Below are 18,667 nucleotides of genomic sequence, written 5' to 3'. Positions count from 1 at the left end.
CGGTATAAAAACCATTACGCCTATGGAATGTCCTCACATTTCACAAAAACAAACGTGTGTGTGTGTGTGTGTGTGTGTGTGTGTGTGAGTGTGTGTGTGTGTGTGTGTGTGTGTGTGTGTGTGTCTGTGAGTGTGTGTGTGTGTGTGTGTGTGTGTGTGTGTGTGTGTGTGTGTCTGTGAGTGTGTGTGTGTGTGTGTGTGTGTGTGTCTGTGAGTGTGTGTGTGTGTGTGTGTGTGTGTGTGTGTGTGTGTGTGTGTGAGTGTGTGTGTGTGTGTGTGTGTGAGTGTGTGTGTGTGTGTGTGTGTGTGTGTGAGTGTGTGTGTGTGTGTGTGTGTGTGTGTGTGTGTGTGTGTGTGTGTGTGTGTGTGTGTGAGTGTGTGTGTGTGTGTGTGTGTGTGTGTGTGTGTGTGAGTGTGTGTGTGTGTGTGTGTGTGTGTGTGAGTGTGTGTGTGTGTGTGTGTGTGTGTGTGTGAGTGTGTGTGTGTGTGTGTGTGTGTGTGTGTGTGTGTGTGTGTGTGTGTGTGTGTGTGTGTGTGTGTGTGTGTGTGTGTGTGAGTGTGTGTGTGTGTGTGTGTGTGAGTGTGTGTGTGTGTGTGTGTGTGTGTGTGTGTGTGTGAGTGTGTGTGTGTGTGTGTGTGTGTGTGTGAGTGTGTGTGTGTGTGTGTGTGTGTGTGTGTGTGTGTGTGTGTGTGTGTGTGTGTGTGTGTGAGTGTGTGTGTGTGTGTGTGTGTGTGTGAGTGTGTGTGTGTGTGTGTGTGTGTGTGTGTGTGTGTGTGTGTGATGGGTAGGTTTAGGGGCAGTGTGTGTGTGTGTGTGTGTGTGAGTGTGTGTGTGTGTGTGTGTGTGTGTGTGTGTGTGTGTGTGTGTGTGTGTGTGTGTGTGTGTGTGTGTGTGTGTGTGTGTGTGTGAGTGTGTGTGTGTGTGTGTGTGTGTGTGTGAGTGTGTGTGTGTGTGAGTGTGTGTGTGTGTGTGTGTGTGTGTGTGTGTGTGTGTGTGTGTGTGTGTGAGTGTGTGTGTGTGTGTGTGTGTGAGTGTGTGTGTGTGTGTGTGTGTGTGTGTGTGTGTGTGTGTGATGGGTAGGTTTAGGGGCAGTGTGTGTGTGTGTGTGTGTGTGTGTGTGTGTGTGTGTGTGTGTGTGTGTGTGTGTGATGGGTAGGTTTAGGGGCAGTGTGTGTGTGTGTGTGTGAGTGTGTGTGTGTGTGTGTGTGTGTGTGTGAGTGTGTGTGTGTGTGTGTGTGTGTGTGTGTGTGTGTGTGTGTGTGTGTGTGTGTGTGTGTGTGTGTGTGTGTGTGTGTGTGAGTGTGTGTGTGTGTGTGTGAGTGTGTGTGTGTGTGTGTGTGTGTGTGTGTGAGTGTGTGTGTGTGTGTGTGTGTGTGTGAGTGTGTGTGTGTGTGTGTGTGTGTGTGTGTGTGTGTGTGTGTGTGTGTGTGTGAGTGTGTGTGTGTGTGTGTGTGTGTGTGTGTGTGTGTGTGTGTGTGTGTGTGTGTGTGTGTGAGTGTGTGTGTGTGTGTGTGTGAGTGTGTGTGTGTGTGAGTGTGTGTGTGTGTGTGTGTGTGTGTGTGTGTGTGTGTGTGTGTGTGTGTGAGTGTGTGTGTGTGTGTGTGTGAGTGTGTGTGTGTGTGTGTGTGTGTGTGTGTGTGTGTGTGTGTGATGGGTAGGTTTAGGGGCAGTGTGTGTGTGTGTGTGTGTGTGTGTGTGTGTGTGTGTGTGTGTGTGTGTGTGTGTGTGTGATGGGTAGGTTTAGGGGCAGTGTGTGTGTGTGTGTGTGAGTGTGTGTGTGTGTGTGTGTGTGTGTGTGTGAGTGTGTGTGTGTGTGTGTGTGTGTGTGTGTGTGTGTGTGTGTGTGTGTGTGTGTGTGTGTGTGTGTGTGTGTGTGTGTGTGTGAGTGTGTGTGTGTGTGTGTGTGTGAGTGTGTGTGTGTGTGTGTGTGTGTGTGTGTGTGTGTGTGTGTGATGGGTAGGTTTAGGGGCAGTGTGTGTGTGTGTGTGTGTGTGTGTGTGTGTGAGTGTGTGTGTGTGTGTGAGTGTGTGTGTGCTGCTCTGAGGCACCTGCAAACGTCATGAGGACATCACAGTTCTCTGTGGGCACTGTCTTCATCCAGGATTTATGGGACATGATGTGTCTCCCGGCCTGCAGCAGCCGCTTCCCAAACAGCTTATCTGAGCAACAGAAGAACACACACACCTCAGTCGCTCTGCAGTGTTGCTATGGACAGACACACACACTCCCAGCCGCTCATTCTCCCGCTCTCTCACTGCCAAGTTTAAATGTCACTCGTCCCCCTTGAAACACGAGGAGCGGAGACGTGAGCCTCAGAGGCCAGAGAGTCCAGCTCAGAGTGAGCCAAGATTCCCCAGATCTCAATCCCATCGAGCGTCTGTGGGATGAGCTGAACAAACCACCTCGCAACTTACAGCACTTAAAGGATCTGCTGCTAACATCTTCAGGGGTCTAGTGGAGTCCATGCCTCGACGGGTCAGGGGGACCAACACAATAGTGTATGTACAGTATATAAAATACACTCATATAAACATGATCATATTCAACATTTACATTTATGCATTTAGCAGACGCTTTTATCCAAAGCAACTTACAACTTGGGGGTACGAGAAACATACTCGGATGTACTAGAAAAATAGCATTATTTACACACACACACACACACACACACACACACACACACACACACACACACACACACACACACACACACACACACACACACACACACACACACACACACACACACACACACACACACACACACACACACACACACACACACACACACACACACACACACACACACACATATACTGTATATATATATATATATATATATAATTGGATGATTAATACATATAAATATCGAGAAAAAACTTGTTTTGGTTTTTGAAAAAACATATTACTCTGCAAATGCATTATGTTATTAGCAAATATTTTCGTTTCTTTCATGTTTCATTGCACTCCTCAAATTTGGGGTGAGACGATGCATTTGTTTTGAACAACGCCTGACAGAAACATTATTATCTTGGCAAATTATTGTTGACAATGCAATAAAGAGATCTAATTTGTGATTTATCTTTCCTCTCGGTTGGAACATCATTTCTATTATTGTTTTCAGTTTCAAAAAATCGAGATCCTCTAGTGAAGTCAAACTTGTAAAGAAAGACTGAAATGCAGAGGCTGTGGTCAGATGGCAGATGTCCAGCTGCTCTCTGACGCATGACCTTCAGAAAGCGGGACACAGGAATCAAACACAATCTCAGGTCACCATCCAGACCCACACAGAGGAAAAACATGAGCAGAAAATATTGATAACACCCAAGCCGGAATATAATAGTATTATTAGTTTAATTGCTTATGCACAATTTCTCCAAACTCTACACAAAACCATAAAATATGCAAAACATTAGCCATATTATGCACATCAAAACACCCCGATGTGAGAACTGTAAAACACTACTATACTGTGTTTTTATCTGGAAATATTGAGTTTTGATTTCTAACTGATGAATAATGAATAATCTCAGTGATCTGCAGTGTTTACACGTCACCTTTAGTGTCGATAAAACGCTTTGAACCTCAACCGAGGCGGTACTTAACCCCTTAACTGTCGCCCCCTTTTGAGAATACACATGGAAATGCACTGTATTTCAAGAACACTTTGGAATATAGACCTATAGTTGGGTCTTGTTTTAAAGAAGACACTCAGCAGATTATTGCTGAAGCTAAAGCAATTCAAAATATGAAAGTATGAAGTCTAAATTTACTGTAAATAGAAAATACTGTACTAAATGTTTTTTATTTTATATAAAATATATATTTTATAAAAATGTTTAAATCTTAAATGACTATAAAATCAAAGCCATATGTCTAACCAAGTTCCAAATTTGAAGTTGATATCACAAAAATTAAAGTCCCCATGAGATGTTGTTTAGGGCGCTGTACCAAAAGCAGCCACCGGGTGTCATCCACATTGCATTGATAGTTTTTTGACACATTTTCCTGTAAATTTCTGTCCAAATATCACAAAACAGTCACCAAATATGGAACCTTGAGACTCAGACCTTTCCGACGATACGTGTCAAGATTAGAAAAGATTTTGATTATAAAGTCGTTAAAATAATTGTTGTAATATGAAACATGACTCCGCCCACTAGGGGGAGGAGCCCGCTAGAAGAATTTAAAGTACCGTTTCCATGGTAACGCAATGTCCAATTTCAAAACGTTTTTCACAGGATGAATTTTGAGTCCGTAAGCTTTCAAATGAGACCTAATTTATGATCATTACTCAAATATATGATACGAAAAAGAGGCGATCAAATTTCAATCTTCCTAAACACATTTCTCATGTGTGTGAGGCAGAGTTTGGGTTTATTTATTATTTATTTACGTGTTCAAGAGCAATGCAAGTGTCACGATTATGGTCTGCTATATTTGCTTCTTATTTATTAACCCTCTGGAGTCTGAGCTGTTTTGGGGCCCTTTAGAAGTTTTGACATGCTCTGACATTTGTGTTTTTTTCAGTTGCTTATAAACACATTAATGGCGAAAGTGTAATTACACTGTATTCAGCACAAACTGGGCTACCATAATATCTGAGCAACATGTATGTTTATGCATGGTTTTTGAGAAAACAAAAAAAAAAAATTTAAATGAACGCCTCAAAACACACAATAGATATGTATCCACAAGACTTTTGACTAATAGGTGTATTTGCCTAGAGTTTTTGCGTCAAACTGGTGTGAGAATCATTGAGCCTACTCATTCACATAAAACAATACACTGATTTAACAATTTGTACGTTTTTCTTCACAAAGCTTGTATGCGAGGAGGCGTGATAGCCAATGAATAATGATGGAGATCACCTGAGAGGACAAAAGAACATAATAGCCCGCATAATGACCTGCATAATGATCTATATAATTAAAAAGCTTCAGGTACTTATGTGACTGAGAGTAACAGTACATTATATATTATATATTGTACTTATCTAGTAAATGCATCTTGATTTAAGAATGTTTCAATATTTAGACTAGAAACAAGACCAAGAGCATTTTTAGAGTGAAGGTATGACGAATTCCCAGCAACAACAGCTGTCCGATTATAACATTAAATTGAAGAGGTTTTATTTTTCCCACAATAATATGAAGTCAGAACAGATGGCATTAGTGCACTCATAACATATGTCTCTACACTCTAAAAAATGCTGGGTTAAAAATAACCCAAGTTGGGTTGAAAATGGACTAACCCATTGATTGGGTTGTTTTAACCTAGCGATTAAGCAAACATTTAACCCAACCGCTGGGTTAGTCCATTTTCAACCCAACTTGGGTTATTTTTAACCCAGCATTTTTTAGAGTGTAGTAGACACATGTGATCCGGCCAATCATCAGTCAGCGTTCACTGGCTCGGCTTCCTAGAACTCTCTCATCTTTATTTTTACCCGGTGTGTAAAGCCCAGTGCAGCTGCACAACTAAAGGAAAAATCACGTCCATTTTGGGATTCTTCTCTAATGCTGCAGTGATTTGAAGTGCACTTCTCCTATCAGAGAGGTCATCACGGCCAGACATTATGGAGTGCTACAAACAATTATTCCGAAATGTGCTGAAAATATAAAGTACTGCAAAACAGCAATACGTCATTCTGCTGATGAGCCAAAACGTCTGTAATTACCAAATCATTTCAGCAAAGCCATTGAAGCATTAACTGCATGGTCAGAATGGAGTCGACAATAATAACCACTGGAGGAAGCACAAATATTTAAGTGCATTCTGAGATGACCTGGGCGATAAATTAAACATCACAATCAGAGGAACATATTTCCAATAACAGCAAATGTTTCATGTGCAACTGACAATATAGAAGCAATTCCTGTGTAGCAGAGAGAGAATGAATGGGGCATTGTGGAGGAAAGGGGGAATTATGAATGACTGAACGGCTGGAATGTCAATACTTCCCACAGTGTAATAGACTTTAATAACCAGTTCCATCAAATACACTATATAGCCTGAAGTATTGGGAGTTCAGGTGTTCAGTCCCTTCATGACCACAGGTGTATAACTCAAGCTCATCCAAGCCTTACATCACCAAGTGCAATGCAAAGAGTGGGATGCAGTGGGGTAAAGTGCGCCGCCACTGGACTCTAGAGTGACCAATCACGCTTCTCTGTCTGACGAGTCTGGGTTTGACGGTTGCCGGGAGAACGGGACTCACCTGACTGCATTGTGCCAAGTGTAAAGTTTGGTGGAGGAGGGGTTATGGGGTGGGGGTTGTTTTTCAGGGGTTAGTTTCAGTGAAAGGATCTCTCAATGCAAGACATTCAGTGGTGGAAATGGCCAAAATTCACAAGGCGGACTCTAGGCTAGTATCACTGATCCTAAAACTGCTACTGATGTCTCTGAATTGTATTTATTTTTTAAATATTAATGATAGACATTCAATATTACAGTATAAATAAAAGCTATATCAATTCCAAGTGAACTTAAAACAATATTCACACCATTATGATACATGTCTGGGGGTCATTTGGAACATTTCAAACTTGTGTGGGAAAAGGTTACACAAACGAGGCTTTGCTACAGTAATATTATTATTTTTTTTTAATTCTACATTATTTTCTGAATTCTGGTTATAGCCTACGCATCATTGATAACCCCTTGTTATAAATTAAAAAAGGGGAAATTATTAGTAATTCTCTGGCCTGATTAGCTAAGCCCGCTAAAAACACAAGACAAGCAGCATTTTTGCAAGGAGCATTTCCATTGGCTGCAGTCTGCCGGTATTGGCCAATCACAAAAGTCGACATTGCGCAGCCATTATCACAGATTATCCTGCTACGTTTCTATTATTACGTTACGTTTATGTGGCTATTATATTGTAGACTATTGCGTGGCTAAAATATAGAAATCCTTTTAATTTCCAAAAAAAATTCCATTTTTTTTCCCCCCTCGAAATTCACTCCCCGGACTCTTAATGCAAGACATTTTGGACAATTTCATGCTCCCAACTTTGTGGAATTTGTGCAGAAATTTCAAACAAACACCATTTATTTGAAATAGAAATCTTTCGTAACATTATAAATGTACACACACAGTTAGTTATAGGTGAACAACCCCATTCCGCTGTGACCTGAGAGAGACAACTTCAAATATTCCTGCACTGTATTTCCCAATACTAAACAAAACTCATGACATAATATTAATAAATCAGGGGAAATAAAACAACACTCAGCCTCATGTGATCTGTGTTACACATCTGTTGTATTTGTTCATCAATGTGAGGAAGGACAACATGAAACATGAGATGTTAAAGACAGCTGTAAACTTAAGATAGTCCAACTGTGAGGGAACACATAATCTCACAACAGATTTGCCATAAACCTACATAACAAATACAATAACCTGAAGAAGACCAAACACAACCCTTTTACCACTGTAGGAGATTTCTTCACAGCAGTAGCAGATTTCTCATAAATAAACACACCCAGTGTATATTATGCTCAGACTATAGTCTTTACACCCAATGGGAACACGATCTTCCCAAAATTTCATATCACGATCTTATAACAAAACAATAACAAGCAGAATTGTGAGAATATCCAGACTGGGACATTATACAATGATACTTTCCACACCTGGTTATGATTATGAAGCATTTACACTGTTGATCATCTGTCCATCATCATATAAAGCCCGCCCTAATGATCTGATTGGTCAGCTCTGGGTCCAGTCCTGACCCAACTTCCCCACCGCTAATGTTGTGGGCGGGGCTAAGCTCGGGCTCGCGTCCAGGCTATTTAAAATATCAGATGGGAGGAATCACGCCTCAATTGAACACATTTTTTTAAATAACGCAGTCAATATATATTTGTTCACTCTCTATGCTGGGCTGAATTTATGCTGGATTTAAGGTCCATTCACATCGAGGACGATAACGGTAACAATACCGATAAAGACATGGTTCTAAAAATCATTCTAAATAGCAGAATCAGAAAAAATATCACTTTCAGAACGTGTTTTTCCCAGAGCCATAGAAAAAGAGAGCTCTCAATAACTCTGTTTGAACAGCACTGCAAAAAATGCTTTTCTTACTTAGTGTTTTTGTCTTGTTTTCAGTCCAAATATCTAAAAAATCTTACATTAAGAAGCATTTACTAGCCAAGCAAAAGTTTTTGTCTTGTTTTGTGGGAAAATAACTCAAAATTAAGGGAGTTTTTGCTTAAAATAAGCTAAATAATCTGCCAATGGGGTAAGCAAAATAATATTGTTTTCTGTTTGAATTAAGATTATTTTTCTTACCCCATTGGCAGATTATTTAGCTTATTTTAAGCAAAAACTCCCTTAATTTTGAGTTATTTTCCCACAAAATAAGACAAAAACTTTTGCTTGTCTAGTAAATGCTTCTTAATGTAAGATTTTTTAGATATTTGGACTGAAAACAAGACAAAAATATTTTTTGCAGTGAGAATTAAGCAGGATAGACAGCAGTTTCAATATATTTGCAGCAATTTCTGGTAAATATGAACACAATATGTGCATCGACTTCGACTGGGCTTTACAGTAGCACTTTATTCTGAGGAGAGATAAAGAAGAGAGAACGTTAATGTTGTTTTTGAGTGATCTGGTTATTTTATTTGGGTCATGTGAGTGCATGATTTTACAGCGTTGCCTATCACAGGCATTTCTGCTGAAAATAATGACCAGTCATATGTTTAATTTACCAGGAATGAGAATCCATATCGATTAAAACAAGTTTTATACAGTCTCTAAACGCTGAATGATTTTAGTGCAGGTTTACGTTTGACACATTATCTACAAATCCTCTCATCATCACAAACAAAGCACAGACACGATTCAAATAAAGATTAATGTGTAGTTTAGTCAGATGTTTTTGTTTTTCATGAGACTTTGTGATATATATATATTTAACACTTCAGTACAAATACAGTAACTATTTTAATGTTAGTGATTTGATGATCTATAAAAATTCATTAAAACAAAAGAGAAAAAAGGCCAATGATAAGTGTTCCTCTTCCTCCATCTACTGGTTATAGTGGTCATTTCGTTTATAATTTAAATGTTGTTAACGTCTGAATGTTATTTTATGATACTCGATACACAACAGGTGAATATAAATGATGATTCTAGCTTATACAGAATTTAACCCAAGAAAGAAGTTTTAAATAGTGTTTAAAAAAACACCAATTTAATTCAACTATTTTATCCAGGCGTTATTCATATTCATTATTCATAGGCGTTATACGTTATTCCTTGAACATTCGGCAGAAATATCTCTCTAAAACTGTTGAAATATGACGATAGCATCTGTTGCAGTGCTGCTCACGTTATCTACTGCAACTCTATTATAGAACTATTAACATTAACTATAACGCGCTTCTATTAATATTCCTGAGAGGTCAACTAATGCCATAAAATCTGAAAATATGCAGTAATTTCCTCAGTTTGCCAGCGAGTGAGCTTGAGATGCACTGAAATGAATGGGGTTTAAGCAGAATCTCATTGAGCTCATGTTAAAATGGCCAACTTTACAGCAGAAGAACACATGTTTACAGTCTGGGACAAACTGTGCTTTTGGTCTGTACGGCTAATGTTGCCCTTCATGACGACTGTGAGGGGGGAATGTTTTTATAACTCATTCCTTTACATTATATAAAGCCTTAAAGTTCTGCATAATTAAGGGCGTGGCCACTTTGAGTGACAGGTGCCTTTTGTCTGCTGTCTGTTAGTCATCACCTCAGCTCCGCCCACGTCCCGCCTCTTTGCCCATCAGTGGGCGGAGTTAGTGTAAATAGACACTCCGTAATAATTTATAAGTAAAACTAATTGTTTGAAAATAATAGTCAGTCATAGCCTTAGCCTTTACTTCAAATACATCACACTACGTTTTTCATCATTTGCGACAAACACTAGCTATGTTTCCATACACCTATTTTTATGCGCATTTTGGGGTATCGCATTAAAAAAAAAACGCTAGGCACGAATTCTAAAAACGTGCATATTAAAACCCCTCCTAAATTTCTATCCGATACGAAAACATGAGCACAAACTACAATGGAAATGCATTTGCGACATTTCGCAACTTCATAATCACAATCATAATAAAGCCCCAGTGCTGACTCAATATCAGCACTCTGCGTACATCCAATCAGATCCGAGGACCAGGACTAACTGTTGTATAATGGTTCACAATCACAACAAGGCCGTCAAGCATCAACAACAAACCAACAATGTTGCTAAACAGAAAACGCTTAAACGCATAAAAGCGCACGAAGGCCCGTGGAAACGGACCAATCGAGCGTAAAAGAAGTAGCGCATGGCCCACATTACGCATAGAGTCTCGCGTCTGAAGTGATGCTGTCGCATGACCTTCTATAGGCCACACGTCCATCAGGGACGGTTGTATGTTTCGGGACAGTAATAGACATAATGTAATAGACCGCGTAACAAAGCGCCGCATTGTTGATTCTGCCCGAAGGACATGCCGTTCCTCTCCCGTCCGTCACACACACCTGTCCCGTCCACACTCCCCGGACCCCGGACCCTCCACACTCACCCAGGACGCCCGCGGATGAGGACTGAGGGCCAGCGCTGTGCTGCTGCTGCTCCGGCCGCTCCGCGTCTCCCTGCGCTCGGTGTCGGTGCCGCGAGCTCTCGCTGTCTCCGCTGGAGCTCGCCGGTGATGCCGCAGCGCTCGCCGCCGCGTCGGGCATCATCATCCCGCGGCCGTTTCCGCGGGGACACGGTGCAGTGTGTGCGGATACACACCGGCTGGGTTAAATGAAGGTGAGGGTGAAGTGAAGGTTGTTGTGAGTCATCCTGTTTGCGGCGGGGATGCGAGGAGAGACGGACTGCGGCGAGGAGGAGTAGCTACTATGGTGGAGGAGAGGAGGGACAAAGAAGAGGAGAAGATACACACCGCCTCTCTGACACTCTCAGACTACACACACACTCTCAGATACTCTCAGACTACACACACACTGCCAGCCTCTCATGAGCTGGCTGACCTCAGCACGAGGGCATTGATATATTGATCTGTCCATTAGAAATCTGACCTCTATATTTAGAATGTCAATAATATATAATTTGGGCTGCAGGTTTTTTTTTTTTTTTTTTTTTGTAAATAAATCACTTGTATTCTATGCAATGCATCACAATATTTTACATATACATCTTTTTTTTTTTTTGGCAAATGCTAACTTATAATAGTCTAGCTAGTCTTAAATGCAGTAAATTTGAATACCAAGTTTTTTGGTTAATATTTGATATGAATTTACATTTTTCAAATCCAACGTAGCCTAAAAATATATTACAGTCTCTCGGTTAATATTAGCTCATTAAAACTGCAATCATGATTATAAAATAAAATAATTGCAAATATTTAAGCACACCACATAGCGTGCCGACTTCCTAAAGTATCCAACTATCCATAATTTACAGTAAAACTGCTCTTAATTCCATTCTTATGTCTCCTGATGGAGTTTTGGTTCCGTCGCCTCTGTCTTGCTCAGTCGGGGACACTAAATATTCAACTATATTACTGATCAGCTCATTTAAATTATTATAAAGTCACAATTAAGAGAACATTTTTTGAAAATGTGATTTTAAAAGTCCTCATTATTAGACAAAAAGTCAAAAATATGATTTTTAAAGTCATAATAGTGATAAAAAGTCAAAATATGACATGCTAAGTCATAAATTTAAGATAAAATGTTGAAAATATGATTTTGAAAGACTTCATTATTAGATAAAAAGTCAAAAATATGACAAGCTAAGTCATAATTATAAGATAAAATGTTGAAAATATGATTTTGAAAGTCCTCATTATTAGATAAAAGTCAAAAATATGACATGCTAAGTAATAATTATAAGATAAAATGTTGAAAAATATGATTTTAAAAGTCCTCATTATTAGATAAAAGTCAAAAATATGACATGCTAAGTCATAATTATAAGATAAAATGTTGAAAAATATGATTTTAAAAGTCATAATTATGAGATAAAAAGCTAAAATGAGATTTTAAAAAGTCTAAATTATGAGCAAAACACACACTAAGACATTTAAGAGATGAAATCATGCTTGTTATTTTTTTATTTAGAAGTCCTCATTATTAGATAAAAACACAAAAATATGACATGCTAAGTCATTATTATTAGAAAATGTTGAAAATATGATTTTAAAAGTCCTCAATATTAGATAAAAAGTCAAAAAATATAACATGCTAAGTCATTATTATAAGATAAAATGTTGAAAATATGATTTTAAAAGTCTTCAGTATTAGATAAAAAGTCAAAAATATGACATGCTAAGTCAATTATAAGAAAAAATGTTCAAAATATGATTTTAAAAGTCCTCATTATGAGATAAAAAGTCAAAAAATATAACATGCTAAGTAATAATTATAAGATAAAATGTTGAAAAATATGCTTTTAAAAGTCCTCATTATTAGATAAAAAGTCAAAAATATGACAAGCTAAGTCATAATTATAAGATAAAATGTTGAAAATATGATTTTGAAAGTCCTCATTATTAGATAAAAACACAAAAATATGACATGCGGTCATAATTATTAGATAAAATGTTGAAAATATGATTTTAAAAGTCCTCAATATTAGATAAAAAGTCAAAAAATATAACATGCTAAGTCATAATTATAAGATAAAATGTTGAAAATATGATTTTAAAAGTCTTCAGTATTAGATAAAAAGTCAAAAAATATAACATGCTAAGTCATTATTATAAGATAAAATGTTGAAAATATGATTTTAAAAGTCTTCAGTATTAGATAAAAAGTCAAAAATATGACATGCTAAGTCAATTATAAGAAAAAATGTTAAAAATATGATTTTAAAAGTCCTCATTATGAGATAAAAAGTCAAAAAATATAACATGCTAAGTCATAATTATAAGATAAAATGTTGAAAATATGATTTTAAAAGTCATAATTATGAGATAAAAAGCTAAAATTAGATTTTAAAAAGTCTAAATTATGAGCAAAACACACACTAAGACATTTAAGAGATGAAATCATGCTTGTTATTTTTTTTTTAAATGCGCTTTTAATTTTTGGATTCACACTTATAATAATAATATTTACATTATTGTATTCATTTTGTGCAGTATATATTTTTACATGCGTTTAGTGACAGTGATTAAGAGTGAAGTTATATTTCTCCTCTGTATTTCTGTGGGCTAATGAGACGCAGTCTGTCCGGCAGGATGAAGGAGGGTATTATTTATTAATTCATGCAAAAAATATCTTCCCAGCTGAATATTTCAGTATGGCTTAACTATGGTGGTGATTTTATCCCTCGCTGAACAAAAGAAGGCGGAGTTTCTCCAGACTCCAGATCCGTCTATATTACATGAACATTGAGCAGATTTAGTTTTGTTACGTACAGTTTATAAGATATATATTATCTGTAAACTTCACACCACATTTTCAAATGATCTCATTTACACAGTTCGGATTGTACTAAACGACTGTGAGGGGGGGGGGGGGGGGGGGGGGGGGGGGTTATAACTCATTTGTTTACATATGAAGCCTTAAAGTTCTGCATAATTAAGGGCGGGGCCACTTTGAGTGACATGTGCCGTTTGTCTGCTGTCTGTTAGTCATCACGTGGAAAAAAAACAGTGCTAAACACACACACAATGTGGTCTAATCCTACAAAAAAAATATCATAATACCAATATATCTCCATACCAAAATTCCAGATAGTGATTAATCTTTTATAAATCGTTAAAATATTAATATCTGTGACGCTGTGAGCACAGAGACTGTTGTGTAGACTGTAAGTATGTCAAATGTTTAACTTTTTAAAAAGTTTAATATGAATAAACGTCCGTTCTCAAGTGAAACGAGTTCAGGCTTGGACCAGGAAACGGCGTTCCTTACATCACGACTTCACAAGCGGATAAAGTTTTAAATATGGATATTTTTCTTACACAAACTCATAGATTCACTTCAGAAGGCCTTTATTCATAGATATCCATAATATCTATGCCTTTATTAACACCCCCAGAGCCGTGAGGCGCATATTATTTGACAGACGCATTTTTATGGTTAGCAACAATCACTGCCATCTTGGATTAGCCAGGACTTTTTATTTATTTATATATATATAGCCTATATAACGTCTGAAAGAAGAATATACACCTAGCATGACCTGAGGGAGAGTAAATCATGGGATCATTTCATTTTTTGGCGAACTATCCCTTTAAAATCGGAGTAGTATTATAAATCTCGTTGTCACACGGAGAGAATTGTAGGGCGCACAAGGGGACAGGCTTTTATTTGATTGACAGTGAAGCTGGCGAATCACAAGCGTCTTTGCTCGTACGCGGACCAATGAAATGCCTGAACTGGATCAATAACTGTCCTCCTAAACTCACATGGAGCGACATGGTAAACAATGATAGACTAAACCCGTATTTTAGGTCATAGAGTTAATTAACATGCTCTGTATTAGTTGGAGAAGAAGTGCCGCTGCTATAAGGTCTCTTGAATCTGCTCATAAGCTTCTATTGCTTTAATACGCACAGTAAACATGACCGGTGTGTGTGTTTATCAGGTCTGTTTCAGTGTCGCGGCTCTTGAGTTGTGTCGGCTCGGAGGATGACACCATCTTCGCCTTGTCCTCGGGTCAGGGCCGGTGTGGGGTGGCGGTGGTTCGGGTCAGTGGTCCGGCATCTGAACTCGCTGTCCGCAGTCTGACCCGAGGTCTGCCCGCTCCGCGAGTCGCCCGCCTCCGGAGCATCGCTCACCCGCGGACCCGAGAGCTGCTGGACCGAGGCCTGGTCCTGTGGTTTCCAGGTCTGAAGACACGTCAAGTTTCCATCTAGCTCATATTACAGTTTTTTACAATCACTTAGTTACTATTTTCAGAACCTTGATGCCATTTTTCACAACTCTAGACACTAAACTCAAAACGGTTATCTAATGTTCAAAACATTACATTGTGCATTCACATCTTTAAAGAAATCTTGCACTTGCACAATCATTGGTTCAAAAAACAAATTTACTGTGAAATACCATTGAAACATAACTATAGATCACCCACACAGAAGCAACTGATAGTTTCACTGTGTTATTGTTCGTACAATCATTAAATATTGTAGAACAAAATAAGTGATACAGGTTTCATTATGGTACTACATGTACAGTAAATCTCTGTAAAAGTACTGCAGTAGTAGAGAGAATACTACAGACACAGTGGAATCATTGAACAAAGTTTTTAATATATTGATGCAAAACTACAGTACAATCACAACATAGGTTTATTTATAAAACTAATCATCAAAAATAATTATCTATGAAATAGAAAAGAAAGGACAGTACTGTAAAACATCAAATGTAGTGTTCTTGCTTGCTTGCACTAGAAACAAAACATGAGTGATTACTGTACTTCTGCATTGTCATCAACTCTGTGTTGTGGATTTGGCCACAGGTTCTCATCTACATCACAATGGATGTTTTCATTAGCCAAACATCTTGGGAAAAACCTTCGGGCATGGCGAATCCAGGCCTGACACTGGTCTGCTGTAATGTCACTCTCAGAAGAGGTGCCTGTCCTCTGCCATTCCTTTGACCAACACGTCTTCCTCGTCTTCCTCCCACCACTGCTTGACCTCCATTGTGACCTGGATCACCTGCTGGCTCCATGTTACATATCACTACGCTCTTGCAATTGGATCCCAATCAACTCTTTATATACTCATTCCACAAAGTGCACTCAATCATTAGTAACGAGTTGGCAGAATTGGACAAGCAATTACAAGGGCCTGAATACAGTGCAGTGCTGTCAATACTGTAAATAGTCTGAAAAGGTGTAACAGTATTTGGGACCATAGACACAGTGTCTGATGAAGCATTATGATACAGTAAAATATTACTGTAGGCTACATCCATGGGTATTGTAGTCTAATTGGTTCATGCTTCACACTTATTAGTGACAAGGAATCTCGTTATCTTGAAACTTTCATGATTGAACAAACTGTTCATGATTTACTGTAAACATGGAAGATTGTTTGTCTGTTTCCATACAACTATGCATTAAGAGTAATGCAACAGTTACTTATCATTTTGAGCAGTTGTATCAATTGATAGTTAGATCATTGTAAGGAAATGAATAGACACTGATTTGAAATGTAATGTGTGAATTGCCTTTTGAAATAGTAGTAATTTGATGTTAAGTTGTGTCATATTGAACAGGTGATTTTTGTTGAATGAACAAATGATCTAAGTTTTATGTGTATTGTATCCAAGCAATTGAGAAAAGGGTTAGAGTTTTGAAAAATGTGCATTTTGATCATTGGTTGTGAGTTTTGTGTCTAGAGTTGTGAAAAATGGCATCAAGGTTCTGAAAATAGTAACTAAGTGATTGTAAAAAACTGTAAGTCCCAATTTTACATTTATTTAGTCTGAGAATGGATTCAATTAATAGAATTTTAAAGGGTTAGTTCACCCAAAAATGTAAATTGTGTCATTAATGACTGAGCCTCATGTGGTTGGACACCCGTCAGACCTCCGTTCATCTTCAGACACAAATGAAGATATTTTAGTGTAAATCTGATGCTCTGAAAGGCCTCCATTGGCTCAACTTTACACTCTCAAGACCCTTAAAAGACACTAAAGACTAAAGTTACAAAGTCCATCTCACTACAGCGGCTCTACAATAACTTTATGAAGACGAGAATAGTTTCTGTGCGCAAAAAAACCCTAAATAACGACTTATATAGTGATGACGATTTCAAAACACGGCCTCATGAAGCTTCGAAGCGTTTTGAATCAGTGAGTCGAATCATGATTCGGATCGCGTGTCAAACTGCTGAAATTTGGCGATTCAAACCGCTGAATCGACTCACTGATTCATAACCCTCTGAACCGCTGAATCGACTCGCTGATTCATAACGCTCTGAACCGCTGAATCGACTCGCTGATTCATAACGCTCTGAACCGCTGAATCGACTCGCTGATTCATAACGCTCTGAACCGCTGAATCGACTCGCTGATTCATAACGCGCTGATTCATAACGCTCTGAATCGACTCGCTGATTCATAACGCTCTGAACCGCTGAATCAACTCGCTGATTCATAACGCGCTGATTCATAACGCTCTGAATCGACTCGCTGATTCATAACGCTCTGAACCGCTGAATCGACTCGCTGATTCATAACGCGCTGATTCATAACGCTCTGAATCGACTCGCTGATTCATAACGCTCTGAACCGCTGAATCGACTCGCTGATTCATAACGCTCTGAACCGCTGAATCGACTCGCTGATTCATAACGCTCTGAACCGCTGAATCGACTCGCTGATTCATAACGCTCTGAACCGCTGAATCGACTCGCTGATTCATAACCCTCTGAACCGCTGAATCGACTCGCTGATTCATAACGCTCTGAACCGCTGAATCGACTCATTGATTCATAACGCTCTGAAACGCTGAATCGACTCACTGATTCATAACGCTCTGAACCGCTGAATCGACTCACTGATTCATAACGCTCTGAAGCTTCATGAGGCCGTGTTTTGAAATCGTCATCACTATATAAGTCGTTATTTAGGGTTTTTTTGCGCACAGAAACTATTCTCGTCTTCATAAAGTTATTGTAGAGCCGCTGTAGTGAGATGGACTTTGTAACTTTAGTCTTTAGTGTCTTTTAAGGGTCTTGAGAGTGTAAAGTTGAGCCAATGGAGGCCTTTCAGAGCATCAGATTTACACTAAAATATCTTCATTTGTGTCTGAAGATGAACGGAGGTCTGACGGGTGTCCAACCACATGAGGCTCAGTCATTAATCACACAATTTACAGTTTTGGCTGAACTAACCCTTTAAGTGTCATTTTTGATTAATTGAATGCCTCCTTTGCTGAATAAAGGTATTCATTTATTTAAAAAAACAATCATAAAACCACTGAATGGTGGTATATATTGAATATATGTGTTCTGTTTCCCTCTCTCAGGTCCTGGTAGTTTCACAGGAGAGGATAGTGCAGAGTTTCACATTCACGGGGGTCCAGCCGTCATCAGTGGAGTCTTGCAGGCGCTCGGTGTGTGTGTGTGTGTGTGTGTGTGTGTGTGAGAGATCAAACATCCCAAATCCTTCTGGGTAACACCACACGTTTGTCTAGAAACCCAACCCTCATGCAAACAGATGACAGCTAGTTGTTGAATCCCCATTTTAACACTAGATGGCAGCATCTGTTCTGCTTTTTTTATAACAACAGGGGAATACGAAATCACCCCCTAAACCCTCATTGTGTGTACATCGGCTGTACACTCGTTCAGGAAAACCTGGAAAACCTGGAAAATTGGTGACAAGTTTTCCAGTCCTGGAAAACACATGGAAAATTAGAGAAAATATAAAATGTCCTGGAAAATCTTGTTGTTGTCTGGGAAAATTCTTTAAAAAAAGTTATTCTTTAGCCGAGTATAAAGAGTTTATCGCTGGCCCAAATAATCAGCGCTAGCTGCAGAAAGCACATGTTCAGGATTGCGGAGTTTAATATGTGTGAGTAGTATTTGAATAATAATGTTTAGTCTTGTGTTGCCACTTGCAGCCGTTAGCTAATGCTATAACTGCTCAAATGTATGCAGTGAATGTTAACTCGTAAGCTGCTACCTAATCACATCAT

The 18,667-nt window shown here is 38.7% G+C and overlaps 2 protein-coding genes across 2 annotated transcripts in view; one reads left to right on the top strand and one right to left on the bottom strand.

Moving 5' to 3' along the window:
• ano8b (anoctamin 8b) overlaps positions 1-10,787 on the bottom strand; it is a gene marked incomplete at its 3' end in the record, with an annotated part of 32,116 nt that extends 21,329 nt beyond the window's left edge. The window contains exons 1-2 of the mRNA XM_079844570.1: positions 10,581-10,787; positions 2,050-2,160 (exon numbers count right to left, since the gene is read on the bottom strand). Of these exons, the coding sequence (XP_079700696.1) occupies positions 2,050-2,160; positions 10,581-10,743 (274 nt within the window). The 5' untranslated portion in view covers positions 10,744-10,787. The remainder of the gene's footprint in view (positions 1-2,049; positions 2,161-10,580) is intronic.
• Positions 10,788-14,390: 3,603 nt separating this feature from the next.
• The window catches only part of LOC307143213 (tRNA modification GTPase GTPBP3, mitochondrial-like), a 43,716-nt gene continuing 39,439 nt past the window's right edge, over positions 14,391-18,667 (top strand). The window contains exons 1-3 of the mRNA XM_079844569.1: positions 14,391-14,524; positions 14,600-14,841; positions 17,996-18,082. Of these exons, the coding sequence (XP_079700695.1) occupies positions 14,484-14,524; positions 14,600-14,841; positions 17,996-18,082 (370 nt within the window). The 5' untranslated portion in view covers positions 14,391-14,483. The remainder of the gene's footprint in view (positions 14,525-14,599; positions 14,842-17,995; positions 18,083-18,667) is intronic.

Source organism: Gobio gobio (assembly GCF_949357685.1).
Source record: "Gobio gobio genome assembly, chromosome: 19".
Taxonomy (NCBI): Eukaryota; Metazoa; Chordata; class Actinopteri; order Cypriniformes; family Gobionidae; genus Gobio; species Gobio gobio.
This window is presented reverse-complemented; position numbering and strand designations above follow the sequence as displayed.